Source organism: Lates calcarifer, linkage group LG20, assembly GCF_001640805.2.
Source record: "Lates calcarifer isolate ASB-BC8 linkage group LG20, TLL_Latcal_v3, whole genome shotgun sequence".
NCBI classification, from domain to species: Eukaryota; Metazoa; Chordata; class Actinopteri; family Centropomidae; genus Lates; species Lates calcarifer.
In genome coordinates, this window is record NC_066852.1 from 7179276 (window position 1) to 7201193 (window position 21918).

At 45.8% G+C, this 21918-nt stretch overlaps 1 protein-coding gene across 2 annotated transcripts in view; it reads right to left on the reverse strand.

The window, feature by feature from the left end:
* auts2a (activator of transcription and developmental regulator AUTS2 a) overlaps positions 1-21918 on the reverse strand; it is a 289146-nt gene that overhangs the window by 10131 nt on the left and 257097 nt on the right. For both annotated transcript variants that reach the window (XM_018691398.2, XM_018691393.2), the window contains exons 6-7: positions 2382-2952; positions 678-982 (exon numbers count right to left, since the gene is read on the reverse strand). In XM_018691398.2, the coding sequence (XP_018546914.1) occupies positions 678-982; positions 2382-2952 (876 nt within the window). The remainder of the gene's footprint in view (positions 1-677; positions 983-2381; positions 2953-21918) is intronic.

The following is a 21918-nucleotide window of genomic DNA, read 5'->3' on the forward strand; positions in this document are numbered from 1 at the left end:
TTTTCCGCATTCATTTCAAGCTTTATTGGGCTGGGAGTGGGAGTGGAATTTTCTCTTCATAAAAATTTCATTAGTATCTTTTGAACAAAATCCAGCCCACTCCGCTCTGTATTGACCAAATTGATTTCTTGCACATGAACACCATTCCAGGTGAAAATGGCAGTTCTTGGAACACTGCTCAAGGCGAGCGTCCCTCCTCCTCCCACACTGACCCTGACATTTAGTTTGACAGCACGGCTCGGAAATGTGCACGGGGTCTGTAATCGCTTTCGCCATGTGGCCTGACTTGCTGGTGGGTATTACTGGTGTGTGAGAATCGATCAATCAGAGCATGACAGACAGCGTGAACTTGAACTGTCCACAGGACTATAAACACACAGACCCCGGGCATGGAGTACATGTGGATAATCTTGGACTCAGTTGCTTGTTTCTTTAAATAATTTCCAGAGCAACATTCTGTTTGTCCATCTGTCTCCACATCTTTAAAATAAAATGCTGCTCTGAAATGATTCCTTGTTTACTCTCATATGTCTCGACCTTCCTAGCAACAGTCCTGATGCAACAACTGGCTAAAATAAGAGACCGCTTTTGTTTTTTTGGTCGGCCTGATGTGCAGTCCTCTGCCACACCAACTGGGGGCGGTGTGGGGACATTTGCTGGCAGCCTGTGACACTTACCTGAGTAGGCACTCCCAGCAGCAGGATGTCCAGGTACTGGCAGGGTGCTAGATGTCAGTGGTGGTGGTGGAGGCAAGGCTGCTGGAGGAGCGAACATATTGGGGTGATGTGGGTGTGGCGAGGACTGCAAGGCAGGGGGGAAGCTGTGGGGGGTGCTCTGGTTAGCCGCCAAGGGCAGGGGGAAGGTGGAGGCTGCTGCTGTTGCAGCCGCTGCAGGAGGTGGCGGGTGGTGTGGGAGGTGAAAGGAGGGACCAGGGGGGGGCCCGTGGGGCTTGGTGCCTGGGGTGCTGCTCCTGCTGCTGCTGCTGTAAAGAGACAGAGAGAGAAAAAAGGAGAAAAAAATGGAGGTTAAGCCAGGCGTGATCAGTCAAAATTAACACTTGTTCCTCCACATCCCCTAATCTCCATCTGCTCCAACGTTCAATTCCCAACACAGTGTTTTCACACCTCAACTGTCCTCCATTTACAAACGCCTCCCTACTTCTCGCTTGTGCTTCACAGAATCCAGGGCAAACATGATCCATGAAAACACCACATTCGCAGCATCCTCAGATGCAAATAAACCACCACTGGCAAGCATAACAGAACGAGCATCTGTCTTTGAACGGCTTCTGTTAAGGCACTTCCTCCAGAGCCAGGTAGTGAACATGTGCATCGGAAATGGGATGAGAGGGAGAGAGGGTGTGTATGCATGTGTAAGCAAACAGTCTTTTGTAGTGTGTGTGGGTTTTCCCTGGGGGCAGCCACAGAGCCTGCGTCTCCACAGCTCCACGCACTAAGCCTAAAAGCTCATTTGCAGCGCTCGCTCTTCGCTGTGGGCCCCGGCCGTGATTATTCACAGCGGGTGCCAGGCCCTGTTGGCGCACTGGCAGACTGGCAGGGCTGGCACAGAGAGTGGGAGGCAAAGCCAAGTCCTAAGAGCCTGCGAGGCAGAGCTGTTGTTGGGACTGAGTGGGTTCTGAAGGAGCTATGCTGGAGTCCTGGAGTCTTAGATTAATGAAGAGTCTCATAGGCCTCAGTGCTTCTCAACAGATATAGGACACAACAGACTAAAGCACGCCTTGCACTAGCTCTATTGTTGTTATTTTTAATCATATGAAAAATTACCGTGATGATGGTGTATTTGAGTGTGTAGAGTGGAGTTCCTCTGAGGATTCTTAATAACTTGAGAAAATTAACAGTACTCCGAAGAATTTAATTTTATCTAGAAAGAATATTACAACTTTGAGCCAATTTTCCTCCTGTTCCTCATATACAAATAACCTCTCATCAACAAAATGAAAACAGCATGGTACTGATTCAAGGTTATACCAAACTATTGCACATAATGCCTGTATAACTGATGGGGGCTAGAATTTCTACAGAGCCCTGATGACAATGTGGGTGGCTAATAAATCACAGGCACTCAGGGAGCAGTGTGGCCCTTACATTTCGCTGTTAATGATCAGTGCTACTGTTTGGCTCGGGGACTTAAAGCTCCGCCTGATAGCAATTTACATACTGATAGGGCATCATGCCTACTTTCAGCTCAAGAGGTATTCTAGTATTTTCAAGTATGTGTGAATAGTGTATATGGATGTGGAGGTTTTGTCTGCACTGCATTCAGTTTTCTGCATCTGAAAACATGAGGACATGAGAGACATGAGTGTTTTTTTGTAACAAACTGATCTGTCCGTCTATGAGGTTGTCTGATATTAGCCTTACCTGTGACCGTTGAGGTTGAGGCTGTTGTAGGCAGAAAGGGGTCTGGGGTGGCAGCGCGACGGGGGCCGGTGGGGCCCTGCGTGACTGGGATGCTGTTGGTGAGGGTGTTGAGTCGGGAGGGCAGGCGATGGTGGATGTGGGTGCAGGCTGGGTGTCGGTGGCGGCCGGGGGTGAGACAGCAGTTCAGGCTGGTGCTGGGGCCGGGGAGGGGGGGGTGGCGAGGGCTCTTGGCCCTGGGCGAGAGGCAGGGCTGCGGGCGTCTGAGGCCTGGGGAGAGCCTCTGAACGTGGGGGCGGGTGGGTCGAGGCCGGAGCCTTTGTAGGGCCGTTCGCCTGGGTCCAATGGGGGGAAAGGGGCTGGGGGACGGACGGCTGGGGTTGTGGCTGGGAAAGGGGGAGGTCTTGGGGGGGCGAAGGCTGACTGGGGGTACTGGATGCAGGGGGTTGGGGATCCCTGCAGCTCTCCTGGCTCCTCTCTTGACTGCGCTCTAGGCCTGACACCTTGAGGAGGCCTGGGCCGTGAGGCTCCTGGCTGCCATTGGTGGAGAGCACATCGATGCCAAAATCTGGAACTGTGTAAAACAAAGAGGAAAAAATGTGTGTGAATAAAAACTGCATCACCAAAAACAATTAGTTTTCAAGCTGGTGGTCCATTTGAACAAAATGTTAAAAATCACAGAAACATATAAATCAATTTACCATGGCATATTGATGAATGCAATGGACATGAAATTGAAGGATTTGAACCTGCTACACCCTAAAAGATCATGGCTTTGTAACATACACACATCAAGCTGCATATGTGCACAATGACCACAATGATCAGGTAAACACTGCAGATGAACATCTTCAGCTCTAACAAAGATGATGTGTGTGAGCCCTTTTGTCAGCTCTTGTCTGTCTAACTGCCTTCTCCTCCGCTGTGGTTAGTGTGTGCGCTTTAAGCTGACAGACACATTTTTTCCTCCTCTTTTTTTCTCATTCTGACACGCCCTGCTGGGGTTTGCAGTGTTGCTTGCACAAACACCAATTCCTTCCCAAGCCCTTTCACGCAGCCTTTAGCACCATCCCTGGGGAGAAACTACACAGCTGAAATGTGTTTTTCTTGTTCAGGCTAAATCATACACAAGGTACATTTTCAAGGTTAATTTTTTTGGGGGGGGGGTGACAGAACTTCCACTTGACTGCACGTAGCTGAATTGTGTAGTGTACAAATTTGCATAGTTAACAAATATTATATTGCTGTCACATTTGTTCTCTTTCACTGCTCATAAAGAAAATATCTTACTTTATCCAAAAACAAACAAACAAACAAACAAACAAACAAACAGAAAACTGCACAGTTATGCATAAATGATATTTATGCTTGGAAACATTGGTGTTTGTTCTTGACCACATGCTAACTAGCTTGAGAGTGATGACTGCATATTATAGGTCAGTACAAGATAACAACACATTCATTATTTCACATTTGCATGTAGCGTGAAGGACGGCCACACATTTAGCTTACTGTCTGATAAGGTGAGGATTAGTTTTATGGATTTTCAGTAATTGCCAAAAACCAGCAATTACTTGCCATTAGAAGCTGTGGGTAGACTCCATTATGTCCAAAGTGTGAATTAATTCGAAGAATGAAAAATGACTGCTGTACAGTGTTTAAGTCACACAGAACAACAGCTAATAAGCTCCATCCAGGGTATTTCTCTCCAGGGAGCTCCTCCTACAGAACAAAGTGCTCAGAAACCTGCCATCAGCTTGGCTGCTCCAGAGACAGAGAGGCTCATGGGGGATGACAGCGCATACATAAACTGTAATTAACTCTCCCCAGGCCTCAAGGGGGGTTAGGGGCAGGAGCGAGGACTCCTCCTCACCCTTAGCGAAGCCAGCTAAATCCTTTACTTGCCAGAGAGGTGTAGATGGGACCCAGTTCCCCTGGGCTGAGACAGCAGCCTGCTCTGCAGAGCTGCAGTCTGTCACAGTGGGCTTCCATCTCCCTGACACACCACTCCCTCTAGACCAACTCCAGTGGGAGCAGGCTGAGCTAACAGGGCTCTATGAGAACCTCCATCCATTAGCATTAAAATGCTAAGCGAGGTATTAGCAGCCCCAGGTGCAAGTGATATTGTACTTAAGGGTCAGGGGAGCTAATTTCTTGTGCAAGATCACAATCAATATCAACAATAACAGCCTGCTCTGTGTGGGTGAGCTTACTGGGACATCTGCCAGCCTGTCAGGAGACAAAAGGCACGCTCTGCCAGGTAGAAGTGTTTGCGTTATGGTCTCTGTTAGCTGTCTTTAGACAGACACAATGAAGAAAAGTCCCCACATCATGCAGAGAGGCGTCAGTCCTCAAAGCTAACTAACCCATACAAAGAAACTGTATCTCTTCTTTTAGCAGACTGCAACGCACAACACATCCCTGTTCAACCCTCATGTGCATCAGTGAACAAGAAAGCCCCAGCCCTTAAATTCATCTCCCTCATCCATGTCAGTCCTTCTCCACTTACAAATGCTATTACCGGTCAAGAGAGACTGCTGCTGGCAAACAACTTCACCGCAGCAGACAGCAGAAGAGAAATTCCCAATTCTCAAGTCTCCCGATGCACCTCTGAGTCCCTGAGGTCCACGGCTTGTTTTGAGAATGTGCTAACACGCTAAAAAGAAGGTGTCTATTCTGGTCATAATGAAGACTCCAGGGCCAGGCGGAGCGGGGAAGAAGAGACGAGGAGTATACACCAGTTTCCCTCCCGTGAGGGTTCATTTGTCAGTCTTCTTCATCCCTGGAAACAAATAAGCGCAATTCCCACTTGGGTTACTCAAAATGTGGAGCCCTGCTGTTTCTCAGCGTTTCAGTAGTATTGTGGTTTCTAACTAGCACACGCTGCTTGGTGGAGCATTAGAGCAGAGAATGAGGCCTGTGGGTGTGTGGGTTAGGGCTGGGGAGGCGAAAGCTGGAGGCCACATTTTAGAGGTAAACAGGGTATTGGAGGGTTTTGTGAGGGTCAGCTGTTGTTTGTGTACAGGAAAGCCAATTATTAAGGCTAGATGTCAGGGGACACAGTGAGGGGCTTAAGGGGATAACTCATTATCCCGGGTGAGCCTTCTCCTACTGTTCACAGTGTATTAGATGCACCACACCACCAACTTCTGATTCGTATCTCCCCACATGGTTAGAGCTACGCTGCAGCATGTAATCATTAGATGGGCTCCAGCTCTGATCTGGCTGAACTGAATCTAACATGATAACATAAAAATGTAACACAGTATGACGAATGCAGATGAAAAACTCTACCCCTTAAAATGTCATCAAAATCTGCAATAAGACATCAGATAACAGAACAGTTAATTGCTATGCAGACCTCTTTCCTGCTGTTTTCCATCTTTGTTGTTACTGTCCTGCAGTGGACCACAACTCATTAGCACCACACAGTTGTATTTACTGCTAGCATTTTTTAATGTGCCGCTAATATCACATTGTGCCTTCATGGTTAATAGGCCTGTGTATTGGTTGGTTAATGGTCTTTCATCAGCAAGATATTTGGCTTGCTGCAGCCATGGCTCAGATCTTTGAACCAGTCTTTACACTATGTTGCGATCCACAGAGGGAGTGACAGGAGGCCTGGCACAGTGAGATGCATGACATTAGGTTGTTTAATATAGTGTTAGGTCATTACTACATTAGGTAGTGCATAAGAGGATTAATTTAGCATATTATATTTCAATGTGATCACTAGATACAGCCTGACCAATATAAATGACTAACAAACAAGCACCAACAACGTCATCTTTTAAAAGCTCAACTGGCAGCTCAGCACCTGTCCTTTTGAAAAATACATTAGTGCCCAATTTGAGCCAGAACTACTCTGCTAATCTCTCTTTCTCTCTCTCTCTCCCTCTCTCTCTCTCTCCCTCTCCTGTGAGTGTGGGTGGATGTGACAGCCTACACCTGGGCCCGGAGACATCCTGACAAATGTATGGCTACAAGGGCCGCTACGACATCCCAAGCTTCTGTCCCTTGCTGTCACCCCTTCCATCCGATCCTTCTCGAAATAGCACCTCAATACATTCTAAACCCTCAAACTCATTTATGGGATTTCATCCAGGCAGGGGTCACATAGCTCCAATCACATAAAAACAACAACCTAACACATAGCAGAGGCCACGAGACTGACAGCTGAGCCATGACCACTATGTGTACATCACAGTTATGCACAGAGCAGAGGTGAAATGCAGTGAAGATTGAGCCTGACACAGATGTTAGAAAATACTATTACAAATAAACATCCCACAATCAGCAGAGAAGTAATTTCTTTCTCAGAAAAAAACAAAGGAAGCTTTGAAGGAAATAAAAATAATTGATTAACCCACTGAACAGGGCTGACATATAGAGACAAATGACCATTCACTCACACATTAACAACTGTGGGCAATTTAGAGTCACCAATTACCCTAACCTGCATGTCTTTATACTGTGGGACAAAGCTGGAGTACCTGGAGGAAACCCACACAGGTACAGGGAGAACATGCTCCACACAGAAAAGCCTGGACGAACAAAGGTTTGGACCTGGAACCTTCCTTCTGTGAGGTGACAGTGCTAACCACCTATCTTTTATGTACAAACACCTGTGACCTTAGCTTTAGTAAACCGAAGCCACACCAGTTTCAAAGATAGTAAGAGATAATTCCCATTAGCCATTCTCATTTGCATATCTCTATTTACAGCAACCACACGTCCATACAGAGAAGGTTCAGTCACTGTACTGGAGGCTGTGAGGCTGTGACAATAGAGCAACTGTTGAGAGCATCTAGGAAACAGGTGCTAACAGGGAGGGAGGACCAGGTCTAGAGGGCCGTCTGTTCTGCATTATGGACTCGGGAGCACCTGATGATGCAATGACAGGTAATCTCTGGGTGCTCATTGCAGGTCTGTCCTGTGCCAGTGTCATGCTGCAGCACCAGCTATGACTACTATGATTCGGGGGAGAAGGATTTGTTATTTGGCACTAAGCACAAAGTAGAGCTGAGGTTGATGGTCATTACCCAAGTATCAGGCAAAATAAAAATTTGACCTGATGATAAAAAACACAATTATTACAATTCATCCTGTGGCATTCGTGAACATCTGTACAGGATTTCATGACAATCTGTTAAATAGTCCACAAATGTCAACCTCATGGCAGTGCTGGAAGAAAAGACAAAGTCATTAAGATTCAACTCATCCACTAGTCTGGACCCAGTGACAGCTAAACAACAATAAATTCTCTAAGAATGCATTATCATATTAAACATGTGGATGGTGAATTTTACAAGTATTTTTTCTATTTGACTGTCAATCCAGATGTGGCAGCAATTAGCTTGGTGTGAATGGGAATGGAAAACGTAGCCTGCAGGCACTTAGCACTCTATTTACGGCCTGGAATAAAAAATAAACTTGAAAAAATCAAAATAAAAAAAGTTTCTAAGGACAAGCGCTGACAACTCCAAAACACAGAGCTGTCTGTCACAGCTGACAGAAACCTTTAAAGTTCCACTCTTCACTGTTCCCCCTGCAACTCTGTTTTTCTGTTTCTGCCTGGCATTCTCCATCCTGTTCCCTGCTGTGTGACAGTAAGCAAAGTCATGCCCAAAACCTTTCACAGATCACATTGCTCTTCCAGAGGCAACAGTTTTACCACACTCCAGCTGACATAATGCATTTACTGAAAATGGTTCCATGATGCAGGTGAATCATAAGAAACACATTAATTTGGTCTAGAGACATTTTTTAAAACTCCCTGGGCTATTGAGCCTGGACTCACAGCAGGTAAACAATGGCTGCCTCGTTGAGAGGAGGCTACATTTTTCTGCCCTTCACTTTGTCTTCTTTTCTTCACTCACATCATCATCCTGCTTCTCCTCAGAAAACAGAAAAACAAACAGAGGGAGTCAGACTGTTTGCTCAAGTTGAATCAATTAAAATGCACACTGTGCTGAACAAGAATTCAAGGCCCTTATTGAAAATTCCATCTTGCACTGGTATGTCTCAGTAAACATTAATTACAATCAGGATCTCGCTCTGTTCTGGGCTGGGCGTTCAGGAGCTGGCACAATAAAATCTCCCTCAAAAATATTCACAGCCCCTAGTTATGCAGAATGTTTTAAGAGACAATTTTTCCCCAGGCCTTAGTCTGGAAACCATTTAGTCTCAGCAAAGAAAAAAAAGAAAAAACACAGCAAATCGCTCCTCTTCTGTTGACATATTTTGTTTGACAACAAAATGAAAGTTGTAATTGAGCAGCAAGTGTTGACAGTAGTCTGACCTCAGGAGTGGTTTAGACACCATATGTTCTCCAATAAGCTCCTTGGTGAAGGATCGGGCTCTGTTTATTTGTTCTTAATGAAGACTGCAGTCTCATTAATAGCAGACATCTTTAACAGATCTCCTTCCCACAAAAAGAGAACAATAAACAGCAGACTGCTTTCTGTCAGAGCTTGCTGTCACTGACATCCTTGCCTGTGAATGTTAAAGTGTCAGTGTCACAGCACAGAGAGCCAGTTTATTAGGTACAGCTATATGCAGTCTAGTACAACAGCCCTCTAATGAATACTACACGTGTGAAACTTGCAATGTTCTCACAGTCAGGAGAGTCTGTCTTTCACAGTGGAATACCCCAGGGTTCATATTAGTGGATGACATCTGAGCTCAACTCCCATGTCTGTGGGACTGGAAGGCGTTTTGAAATCCCTGATGTTCTAATACCCCTCTCTGGTGCCCTAAGTGGCGACAGTCCGTGAAGCCTAAGTCTGCACATTAACCATGGGATTCATTTCCTCATCCGCAGAGACACCACCCCACACTGCATCTACAGAAGCTTTATGTGTCTGACTCTAAGCGACTTTTGCAGTGGAAATGATCAATTCCTTTTATCTCCTGCTATGCTAAAAGCTATAGACTAACCAAATGTTTACAACTGTAGTGTTGAGTAGGAGAGCTAAGACTTGCTCTTTGGTCTTGTGCTATCAGTTCAGAAGCTGACTCCCTGTGTCAGTAACCTTGGGGGAACTTTCTTCCTGATCTCATAGCAAAAGCCTCCAGAGAATCTCCAGTCTATTAGCTCCTTATCCCTCCCTTCTCCAGCTCTGAAGACTTTAACAGCATTAGCTGCTCTGAGAGCAGTAACACTGCACTCTGTGATACCCCCTTACATCTCCAGAGTGTCGGAGCACCTCACAGCAATGAGTTCACAGCACTCAGGCATGCATGTTGGACATGCCCCAGATGGGAGCTCAGGGTGCTGGGGCCTGACAATGATGGACGCTCCCCTGCTGGCCCTCCCAGACTCTCCGTCATGTCAGCAACTCTCTAAAGCTAGAGGCGGGAGGGGTGTTGGGTTACACAGCCTGGACGTCCCGCCGTGTGGAGGGTCTTGGACTGGAGCTTTTTTATTAGTGCTAGACTCCCAGGGGCGGCTGGGGAAGGGGAGTGGGAAGCTAAACAGAATTAAAGGTGGGGGGTGGGGGGTGTGTTAGGTGAGCAGGCCAACTATTCTGGCTGTGAGAGCATGACATGTGTAGTCTTTCAGTGAGAATACCACACTGTGCTGATATCACCTCACAGTAACACAAACCGCTGCTTTAACAAGCGGTGATTGAGCAAAAGGCCAGGCAGGCGGGTGGCGGGGGAGAGCTGTTAAGCCGCCACTCTTAACATCTATATTTCATGCCTGTCTCATTTGGTTTATGAATTTTGTATTACAACTTGTGAAGCCAAAGCAAGTGCGTATGTAAATATAAATAGTGTGTGCGTATGCAGTGATGTCATGGTGCATGGTGTGTGTGTGGCTAACCACACACCAACCCCTGACTCCTCTGCTAAGATAGACTGTCTGTGACTGTGATCCTCTGTGAAATGGTAGCAATCAGTGGTAATTGGGCTTAGTAAGCCACTGAATGTTCTGAGCTCTTTTGACAGATGCAAGGCCATAGAAAAGCGGCTGCCAGACCACAGAGAACAAGCACTTACACATGTTTACAGTCTGACAGAGTGCAAGAGAAAAACGCAGGAGAGAAATACAAGGAAAGAGCAAAAAGGGAGAGAAACTTGCTTTGCTCTGTCTCCTACCTTTTCTAGTATCCATCCGTGCACCATTCATATTCTGTCTGGTTGGGGCAAAGTGTTCTGTCTCCTCTCTCTCAGGTTATAATGAAGCCATTTACTAACAGAGAGCTGCAGCGACAACACTCTTCCACCCACAGTAGCTCTGATTACAGATGCTCCTGTAATAGCTCTTAACTGCTCCTGCGTCTCACTCTCACTGCTCCCTTCTCACCCCAACAGCATGTGGAAAATCTGCTGCTTAGACAGCTCCTGAGGCCTAAATGTTTGGACACCTTCCCCCTCGCTGCACCGCTGAAAACACCATCACCATCTTTACGTGCACATGAGGATGTAACGTGGGATCAGTGGCAGTAGAGTGTCTCATTTCCAGCTCCCCTTTAGAGAACAAATCTTTATATATCCCTGAGGGTGTGAGGTCAGGCTGGAGAGACCGTAATGGGAGATGAGCTGGGTCAGGGACTCGATGACGGGCATTCTGGCACAGGTGACCGCGAGAAGGGGTGGGTGGAAAGCCAGCCAAGGAGCGAGACTTTTCCTGCCAGGGGCCTGTGCAGGGCAGCCCTCAGGGGGACACTTGTTGCCCGCGGCTGACAGATCCTCTGCAGGTTTGGCTGTCATGCCCAGGCTCACTGAGCCTTTGAAATAATAGCAGTGTGTAATGAGGACCCAACCAGTCCACAGCAATTGGTCAGAACACACTGTCACAGCAGTGTAAAACTACACTGAAAGACACGGCAGCTGTAGAATGGACTAGACCGTTTGACCTCAAACATGTCACATGTACATAAGCCAGCTGATGGGACTTCTCACAAACCATGATATCTCTACTAGTGAGGAGTAAGAGATGGTTGGTGGCCAGTGAAGAATTTTTTTGTGTGCATGTTATTCCCTTGAGAAACACACGCAGTGGCAGGGCTGCTGAGAGGCTCACAGCAGTGTATGTGTCAGTGTGTCTCCTCCGAAGCCAGCCATGAAATGTCTGTCACTGTTGAGGATAGGGGGAAGGCATCACATTGCCAGTGGCATTACGAGTGTTATGCAAAGTGTGACAGGGTACACTCACCCTCAGTGATCATTCCAAATCATTTACTTAGCTGATATTCAACAAATTCATTAGAGTTTTTGTCCCTATGGTGTGAGTACTATAGCTACACTGTTTCACTCTGGCCTATGAAATGTCAGCAGTACATGTCATCAGACCATATTACATACACGTAAAATATAAAGGTGTGTCAAGTTCTCTTGTAAACAAACTTTATGTTTACATTCAGTATTTCTCAAAAAGTGGCATGCGTATATAAACTCATAAAACATTTGCAACACCCATTTTTTCAGTTGACTTTAAATTGTTCATTGCTTACATCTATGTTTGATAGCATGCATTCTTCTTCTGCGCTGCCTTTATGGGCATATTTCTTGGCTTGTTGCCACAGTACAGTATGTCAATCAACAGAACAGCATGCAACCAGCAGGAGGACAATATGTACAAGATGGAGGCCCACTCATTAAAGCACTGCTCCAACACTACTAGAAGGGAAAACTTCTACTGGTACTCGTAAAAAATTTCTACTTGTCCAGAACAACAACAACAAAACAACCTTGCATCATTCTATGTTCAAACATTTACAGCTCAGAGGCACTGCAGACCACAAGTCAAAAGTGTAAACTGTCACAGACTCCCATTTGAAAATAAAAATGCTTGTCATGCAACTTTGCCATTGTAAAGCTCAGCTGCTTTGACTGACACTGGTGCTTGAGGCTGAAAAACAGAACCTCATTTTATTTCTTCTGTGCTGTGTTGCACCAGTGTGACGAGCCAATCTGGGCCTATCCTTAAAGACGACATGTTTTTGAAATCCATGCAATAGTGAGTAAATGCTTTGACTTGAGGTGTGCGATGGGAATTATAAGAGGTCCTGATAGGATCTGCCGCAAAACATTGGCTCATGTGTTTCTCAACATGAACACAGCTTAATGTCCCCACTGCACAACAGTAGAACACACACTATCATGTCCCGGGGGGATGTGAGTACATCTGCTGAAAAACAGATATAAACAATGTCTAGGCATTGTTTCAGAACACTGTCTAAAGACTGTAAATTACACTAATGTGATAAATCACTAACTTGAATCCATTCAAGAGGTTAAATTATTTCAGTTAGAGCAAAGAAAGTCTAAAACAAAAACAGGATCTCAGAATAGAGAAGATTCAGGCTGTGTGTCAGCACAACTGAAAAATTTCACAACACACTGACTGGCACTGCAACATGTGTTTCTTGTCAGTCACAGTGGCAGCTTAGGGAAACAATAGACAATCGCCTCATGAACCAACAAACTTCAAACGCACACATGCTTAAATCTCAATTACAGTCACATGCTCATAAAAAACCCACACCCGCTCATAAACACCTTCAACTTTCTCACTCTTTTTTTTTCTCTCTCTCTCACTCACTAAGACACACACACACACAGAAGACTCTACCAGTCAACAGGTCCAATGCCACCCTGGCTGAGGTGCATGTACTGCAGCTTTATGTCCACTGCCTGGATCTGTTCAGTGTTGGCCTGTCCTCCATGAAGCCCTGTCAGCCTGTCAGCTAAGCCAAGTGGACTGTACCAAATCCACCCACAGGGGGTGTCTTGTTAATTGTACAGTTGGCTCCTCTGAGGTGAAAGACAGCCTTAGCTCTCTCCTTCTTTCTTTTGAGACTCTCCAATTGCATCAAGGGGTGTTGACACTCTGCTCATCCATTGTGTCAAGTGGAAAAAGACCCTCTTTCTTTCTCTATTGCTCCTGCTCTTTCCTCTCCCTCTCTCTCTCTTCAGCCAGGAGGCAGAGTATGAGAGTAACTGGCTTCCAGCAATAAGGAGAGTGACAGCTCGAACTGACACACTGACACCACCATGATTTCACCAGGGAGAGAGGCATGGAGGGCTGGAAAGAGAAATCTGTCCCCAGAGAGTCATCAGTCTGGGCCTCTTTCAGTCTTTTTCAAATGGGGCCAACTGGTTTTACACATATCCACACCGCACATTCCGGCTGCTTGCAAGGATCAGATTCAATACAGCCTGTGCCGAGTGTTAAAACTCATTCCAGAGGGGTAATAGCTTGAATGAATGGATCAAATGTCTGAGAATCTGGTGAAGTATCAATTTGCATGTAGCCTTTTCTCTTTCTAAGTCTTCGCTGGCAGTACAGAAGCTGCCGATGTGTCTATGTGCATGTGTGTGTGAGCGTGTCAAGTGCTGTCTCATTACCTCCTTGCTCAGGTTTCACTGCAGTTGGATTAGCGGGACACCCAGGGCAGAAACAAAGCTGTTAATGGCTCCTCTCCTATCCACTCGCACTTTCATCCCTCCTTCCCTCTAGCCTGGAAATACTGTGTGGTCTGCTGATGTGGTGGTAAACCTACCCATCGCTCACAGAAGGGGAAGCAGGGAGTTGTAACCAGGCCTTAGTTCTCACTCTCTTCTCGCAGCCTTCTTTCTCACATCAACATGCTTTTCAAAATAACACCACAAATTAGCTGAGGGCTTTTGGCAAGCTTCACAGTGATGAGCTATGGTTGTGGGACTGTGATACTTGGCAAGGGCGGGTTAGTGTAGGGGAGGCTGGTTGGGATTTAAGCTGTTTATTTGAACTGCACTCTCGTCCAAACAGTCAGCTGCCCCTCTGCTCCCTCGTCAAGCCTCAGAGCTTAAGCTAGGATTGTGGTGTTAGTGTGGAGAGAACAACTTGATATCCCCCTTTGGGCAGCGGCTGCCCTGAGCTTGGGTTACTTTAGGGGAACAATGCAGCCTCTGTCCACGGCCTCCTACTCTGCGAAGACATGGGCTCAGACAGGCTCGCTAGTGTCAGGCATGGCCAGGGGATTCATACATCACAACACCACACTGCACACTGACTGAGCGCAGGGTTTAGGGAAAAAGCTTCCAAACACAGCTTCCCAGCTTTGCCTCTAAATGGCCCAGCAGAGCCCCTGTCTCAGCGCTTTAAGAGCTAAACCAGACGTGCTGCCTGTACCGGCCTGTATGGCCCGTTTGCTCTTGGCTTGAAGGCCCTGAAAACGCAATCCCTTGTGGGATTTTGGTTTTTGTACGACAGTATTTACAGTAAAATCTGACACGTGGAATAAAGAGGGGCTCGTGAAACCCCGAAATCAAATAGCTCCCTCCAGGAGCAGCTTAATCTGTAACAGATGGTGTCAGGCCGATGGACGTTGATGGGTTTGGGCAGGCCTCTAAGAACAGTGGCCAAAAGCCAGAGACGATAAACCAAAAGATGGTGATAAAATGGAACACTGCGCAGTTTGCTACACTTTGTTTGTATCAAATGCACATGCTTTAAATTTTTCCAGAATACATATAGACCTTTAAGGACACGTGCAAATCACCAGCACAAATTAGCCATGGCCTCTCCACCCACTCTGATCAGAAGCCCTAGTATATCTTGAGGTTACACCCAACACCAGGGGGCAATATTACCCTGACAGTCCCACAACAGCCCCATCACAACCTCCTAGCACTCCCTGTACCTTACCTTATGCAGTCAGTGGCCTATGGAAATATAATGAAATGTGGTTGGAGACAAATGAAAGCCAGGCAATGTGTGTGCAGAGCAGAAACACATGCAAGGGATCTGTGGACTGCTGCTAACAAACTAGGATCCTGCTCTATAGTCCTCTCTAATCTGCCCTGCGGCTCATCAGGGCTTTATTTCTGTTCTGCATATTTATGAGAATCAGAGAGGGCGAGAAGGGAAAAAAAGATAACCTCTTCTCTTGTGGGAGCAATTAAAGCCTTGCTTTCATCAATCCTGATCAGAGTCCTCATGCTCTCGCTCTCTCTCAGCTTTTTGTGTCTGTTAAAAGGCTGTGTGTACACTTTCACTTCCACAGTGCTGACCCTCTGCTGGTACTGGATAAGCCAATGGGGAAACAGAAAGCATCCTTTACCCAATATCTTTCCTTTGTAAAAAAAAAAAAAAAAAAAAAAAGAAAACGGCTATAAGATGGCAGTAGACAGTTTTGAACCATAAGGTCAGAGTCTAGGCTTCCATTTCCAGGATCCTAGAATAACAGCTGAGGATGACTGAGATTATAGCCGCCGTTATTTATTTGATGCGGGGAGAGAATTTGAACATGATGGCAACGCCCTGCGGTGTCTGAGGAATCTAAGGCCTTCTGGAATTGTTTTATAAACTTGATGAGACTGTATAATTCAAAATGGGTGGTTCTATTAGTTTTTAGTCGTCATTCACCCTCCTCATCAGTGGTATGTTTTTTTTCCTAAGTGAGACCAAATCCTCCTTCATGCTGCTCAAAGCAACACGAACATTGTCGGAGTGAATCATTTCACAGTGAACAGTAACATCTTATCCTGCTGTGTTAATCCCATCTCCTTTTTAGTACATGTGTCTGCAAAGCTGCTATGCTGCTTTTCTGGGACAGAACCCTCAAGTCATTCACCAGAACCAAAATCTGTTTGCTAGAGTGACATCATGAGGCAGCAGCGCTTGCTTAAAAAACAGAGATTTGGACAGGCAAGCTTGATGGAAATGACTGGAGGGGAAAGACCTTGAGAAGGGAAAAGACTGTCAGACACACATGGTAGATGATGATAGAAGGGGAGATCATTCCGGACCAGCACTCCTGCTTTTATGTGTGCACACAGGAACTCACACTCATATGCACATACACTTCTAAGCCACCATGAGGCCTCATTAAGGCGGTCTGCTTTCTGTCCCTCTTTGGCAATGTCACCTCTGCTGCAGGGACCAAAGACTGACACAGGCATAATTGGCCTGAACACACCAACAGTGCACTGGGAATGGCTGGGTCTTGATAAGTGGTGTGTCAATGTGTGTCTGTGAGTGTGTGTGCGTATGTGTGTATGTGGTACTCTGACCCTGTTAATGCTGCACAGTTGGCAGGAGAGTGGCTGATGTCACATTGGATCAGTGGATGCTGGTGATGGTGATGGGAGGAGGACCTCTCCTGGGAACAGGAGGTGCTTTCAACACCTCCACCCGCCCATCCACCACCACTAGCCTGTGACATCTCCACCGTCAACATACGTCAAAGACAATGACAATATAACACCTCAAGAAGGAAGATGTTTTCTAAAAAAAAGAAATGTATCTTTGTGACAGTTCACGCACTGGAAGTGCAGCTTTCCCACAACCCTTCATGTGAAAATAAAATTAGGAGGAGCTAAAAAGTGAAAAACCATAACTGTTATCAGAGATGCATTTATCAGACAAAGAGTTTGCTTATGCAAGTCCATTTGCTTTATCCAGCCCAACACAAAACATGCCACAGGGCGTTAACAGACATGTACAGTATACAGTTGCTCACCATTCAACCCGGACTGGCTGCTAAACCACATATCTGAGTGTGGCAGGACTGGGGGGGGGGCAGGAAAACTAAGACCTTTCACTTTGATCTCTGGAGTGCAGCCCATTTAAATGTTTGTGTTTGAGATGTAGACCTTTAATTTTGGCCTGATGGGTTCCAGGCTCTTTGGGTTTAGCGTGGTATGTCGGATATAGGAGTGTTTACACAGTCTCCCTCCAGCTCTCCCGGTGCTGAAATAAGTGCATTAAGATGGATGGATTTACTTAGTCTCTAACCTCAGGATTTGGGGAACAAACTCTGAATGACCTCTTTGTGTTGCTGGAGGGGGTGGAAGGAGACTGGCCAGCACCGCTGCTGTGTGTGTGTGTGTGTGTGTGTGTGTGATTCTTCAGTGGCAACAGACCCATTCACAACATCTCCTTAAAAGTGATCCTCAATCAAAAAGCTTCTACAGAGTAGGCACTGATGAGATACACGGTCTCAGTATTAACCCACCAGAAATTCAATAATTAGACCCGATTACAATTACACACACACACACACACATATATATATATATATATATATATATATATATATATATATATATATATATATACATATCAGGTTTGAATGGATATTGTATTATTCATGTTATTAGAAGTTCACTGATTGTATTCAGTAAACAAAACATTTTCCTTGACAGTTGTCAGTTGTTGTGCACATGTTAAAACCAAACGAAGAAGTCTGGACGAGCAATCCCTTGCAGCGGGGATCAGGACTAATGAGCTGTGATCAATATAAACATTTAAATGTGATTTTGAAAAATGTACAGTTGGAAATGTTGCCATAATTTTCTGCCTGCTGACAAACAAAGTAAATGTGAGCTATAGACATGGGGGCTGGGCCATTGTTTCCAGCAGTGAGGCAGTAAATCAGCCGGTGCTACCCTTGATTTGTTAACCTTTGTTTGGCTGTGTCAGCAGAAGAGGCATGGCTGGGGCGGCCCCTTTCATGGTCATGAAATACAGCCTCTCTCTCTCTCTGTAGTTGCAGCCATGGAGAGCGGGGGGGGGGGGCTTCCCCCTGTGCAACACAGGATATTGAGCTTCCTTTACCCCTTAGAGATACATTAAATGCTCCTAGCAGGGGATGAATAACCAACAAAAGCAAAGACCACTGGGGAAACGCCTGGAATCTACTTCAGTGATGTATCATTCAGAGTGAAATCCTTCAGATCCCTGTCTTATTTCTCAAAACATGTACACTTATTAAATATCAAAAGAGCATTTTGATTTGTATTAAGCTTGTGGTTGAGCCAAAACAACAACAATTCTTTATTCCAGCAGTTATGTCTGGAGGGAGGGGGCAGCGACCTCTCTGCGACCTCCCAGCCCCAGGCAGGGAAAAAGAGACTGTCCTTGACTGCGGCCGTTCCTCAGAACGCACAAAAGGCCAATGGTAGTCAGGTCATCTTTCCACTGCGCATCAGGTCAAGTTCCACAGGCAGCCCTGATTTCTTGACACACAAACCCACACAGACGGCAGAGGTTAGCACGAGGGCAGTGCAGGGAGCCTGGGGCAGTAAACCAACACTGGTGCAGTGAAAGGCCAACCTTCTCTTTCCAGTCCACTGAATGAGTTAGGGAGCTGCCTGGGTGATTTGTGGCGTGATTGTTGCTCTCTATATCACTTGAGATTACAGCAGGTGGCGGCCCACAGCCTGCAAGTACACACAGCTCTAACACCAGTCCTCCTCTCAGGAAACCGAGAGAGAATGAGACAGAGAGAGAAAAACAAGCCCTCAGCTCCCTCCCACACAGCAGTAATACGCTCACAGGCAATTTTGCTGCCAGCAGAGCTCTCTATGACAATCCAGGGAGCTCTTCAGCTCTGATATCTGCCACAAAAGTTCACCTCCGCTTTTCTCTTTCCACTATTTTTTTAAACAATGTCATCAGCGCTGCAAATTACACCTTCCACATCGCACAGTATTCTCTCCCTTGGTGACAGACGCACTCAAGCCCGACACACTTCACCAGTGGCGCTCTTCACGCTGGCGTCAGCCCCGGGTCTCGCTGTAGCACCGCTTCATTTTCACATTAACTCCAGTAAAGCATGGTGAAATCAGCGTTGTGCTGAGGGGGGAAACTGAGAATCACTACACTGTGCACTTCAATTCACCCCCGCACTGAACTCGCTCTCACATCGCAGACACAGCTGCAGGAGATGTCTCACCAGGGACTTGCTTCTCCAATATATCTACCAGATGAATTCTTTGACAAAACTGCATTTTCTCTGTACCCTTAAACAGAAAACGAAACGATTATTTCTGATTGTGACCACAGTTTAAATGTGACTTTGATAATGTATACACAGGTAGAAGCCAAGAAGACTGTGATATCACTTATTGTATCATTACTTATTCTTGTAGTTGCCATTGTCTAATTTTTCGGTTTTCATCGAAAGCACCCATTCTATTCTACATAGATTCCATCTATAGAGGCACACACCAGACTCATCAGTTCACTGATGAGAACATTATCATGTCTAGTCTTGATAAATGGCACTGCGGTGCTTTTTAAATGTCATCCAGCATTATCTTAAGCTTGCTGCTGGGGCTAAGCTTGACAAACAATGCACAGTGAGCTTAGTCTCTGATCCCTGACGACTAAGCCGAGTCTTCAGGATGGCTTGTGGATTGACAACATCATGAAGGATGGGAATGTAACTGGTTGACAAGATATGACTTCCCCTGGGACACAGCTTTAATCATTTGATAGATCTGTCTGCAGGGCTTTGGGGTGACACACTATGCCGGTTTGTCATTATCTGTAAGTATCTGTATCAACCCAGCACTTCAATGCACTCCCCGGACAGCAGTCACAGTTGTAATAAGGCTTGGTTGCCGATTTCCACCTACAGTACCTTGAAAGCAGCTCAGACATCGGTAAAGTTGTTTATTTCACTGGTGGCCAATAGATTACACCACAGCTCTCTGACTGGTGCCTACTCTCCTGCAGAGCAAATGAATCAGGGTAGCTAGCTGACACCTGCAGGCGCACTGACAACCACCGTAATTAGAGCTAACATTTAATGACTCTTAGTTAATGAAATCCATTCCTGGGCAAACTGAACCCAGAGTGAGCAGGGCTGAGGGAGAAAAACAAAGGGGAAAGCAGAAGAGTGATAGGGATTTTAAGCTCCACATTAGATAACTATGCACAGTTGACACCAGTGGCCCCGAGGTGACGCTGACACAAGAGGGGAGGAAAACAAATCAACGTCAGGAAACACAAAAGCTGCATTCACATCAGCTGGATTTTCTTTTTAAAATGCAGCGTAGGCTTTGGGCGAAAAAAATAAACACTATGGCTTTTGAGGGAGCATGAAAAATACACAGTAATACAGTAATTATTGAGTAGGTGAGAAAGCTGTGAGATTAAAAGATGAGGGACCAGTGCTAAGTCTTCAAAGGGATCTGAGCTTGCCCTGGGCTGATTTCCAGTCATGCTGCAGAGAAAAAAGCCAACAGTCAGTCATTAACAAAGCTGCACATCAGCAGCGGAATTACAATGGCCTTCGCAATGCTCTGTTGTTTTAATGTATATTCAGTGCATCTTACCTTTGTTCCTGTCAGCCACAATATTATTAATAATAATAATGGTACTGAGCCATGCTGAATGTGCTTTTGGCTCATTCTGTATGAATAATACACATTCTGTCATAGAAATGTCAAGATATTTGGTGTATTTTTCCTGGTACTATGAATTATTTAAAGCCTGATACATTCACCAAAAACAAATTTTCCATTATTTGATGTTTGTAAAAAAATAAAAAATAAAAAAAAAGAGCTGATTCCTGGATCTGGATACAACTTGCTCTGCAGCATCGAGATTATAGTTTCAGCTACAGCTATTCCTTCATCGCAGGCGTCAATGCAATAAACTAACCATTGCTTTATTTGGGAGCTTTTGTTTTTGCAGTCATGACCTGTCATGACTTTCTCAGGTCTATACTGAACCCTTAAGCCCAATAAGCATTTCATGTGTACCAACAAGAAAGTGCACAAACTGTCAAACAAATGGAGATTTTTTTGCACCTGCCTCTGGGCAAATATTGACACTCATCGTCCCACAAACAAGCCTCTCTCGCTGTTTTTGTTGGAGCAGTTGCCTGTCCTGAGGTTGGGTTGCATTAGAGTGCTGGTAATCCCCTCCAACAAAAACCCACCCGACTCCTCTAATCTCAACACCACCCTCCATAAAAATACCAGTGGTCCTTGCTCTCCCTGCACCTGGATTCTTTTACTCACATTTTGCAATAGCGGTAGGCATTAACATTAGCATATGGCAGGAGAAGAGGAGGGGACAGAGATGGTAAAAGGGAAGAAAAGAGGGGATATTTAAATGGAAATAGGGGCCAAGAGAGTGGACTATCATGCAGCAGAGAGAAAGCGTATTTTGTGTACTGTTTCCCCAGTCAGGTCTTTTCATAGAGGGGGAGAGAGGGCGGCCCTCTGTTGATTTAGGCCACACAAAGGGGGCCTTAATCCTTTCAAGGGAACCAAATAAGTCCACAGAGAAGCACGTTCAAAAGGAAACCTCCCTGTCAAGCATGGCCATTGAGCCCAATGGACGCCACAAATCAAGCCCTGGAGGGAATCAAAGGCCAGAATGTGGGAAATGTGTTTGGAGGTCTGCGCAGAGGAAAGTGCAGAGAAACAAGCGGTGGGGGTGTACAAGGACCTATCATCAGCAATCGGCCCTGTTTCTGCCATAGCCCTGAAGGGGTCATAACCCTCATCTCTGAACCCCCCCGACTGTGCATGGTAACTCCCCCCATTACAGAGGAATGTCCATTCACGCGGGGTACCTCCATTATCCCTGAGCCAGAGAAAATGGGGCTGCTTTTAACAGCAAATTAGTGACTTAATAATGAGGTCACATGTGGTGTTGGCACACTGAGGCCATAAGCAGATGCCTTTTCTACCCTCACTTCATTCCCTGCTGCATTACTACATCCTCCTCCTCTGGCTGCCGTACAAATCCAAGCACATTTCAGCACATTTACAACAAACGTCACATCGGTTCCACACCATTTCA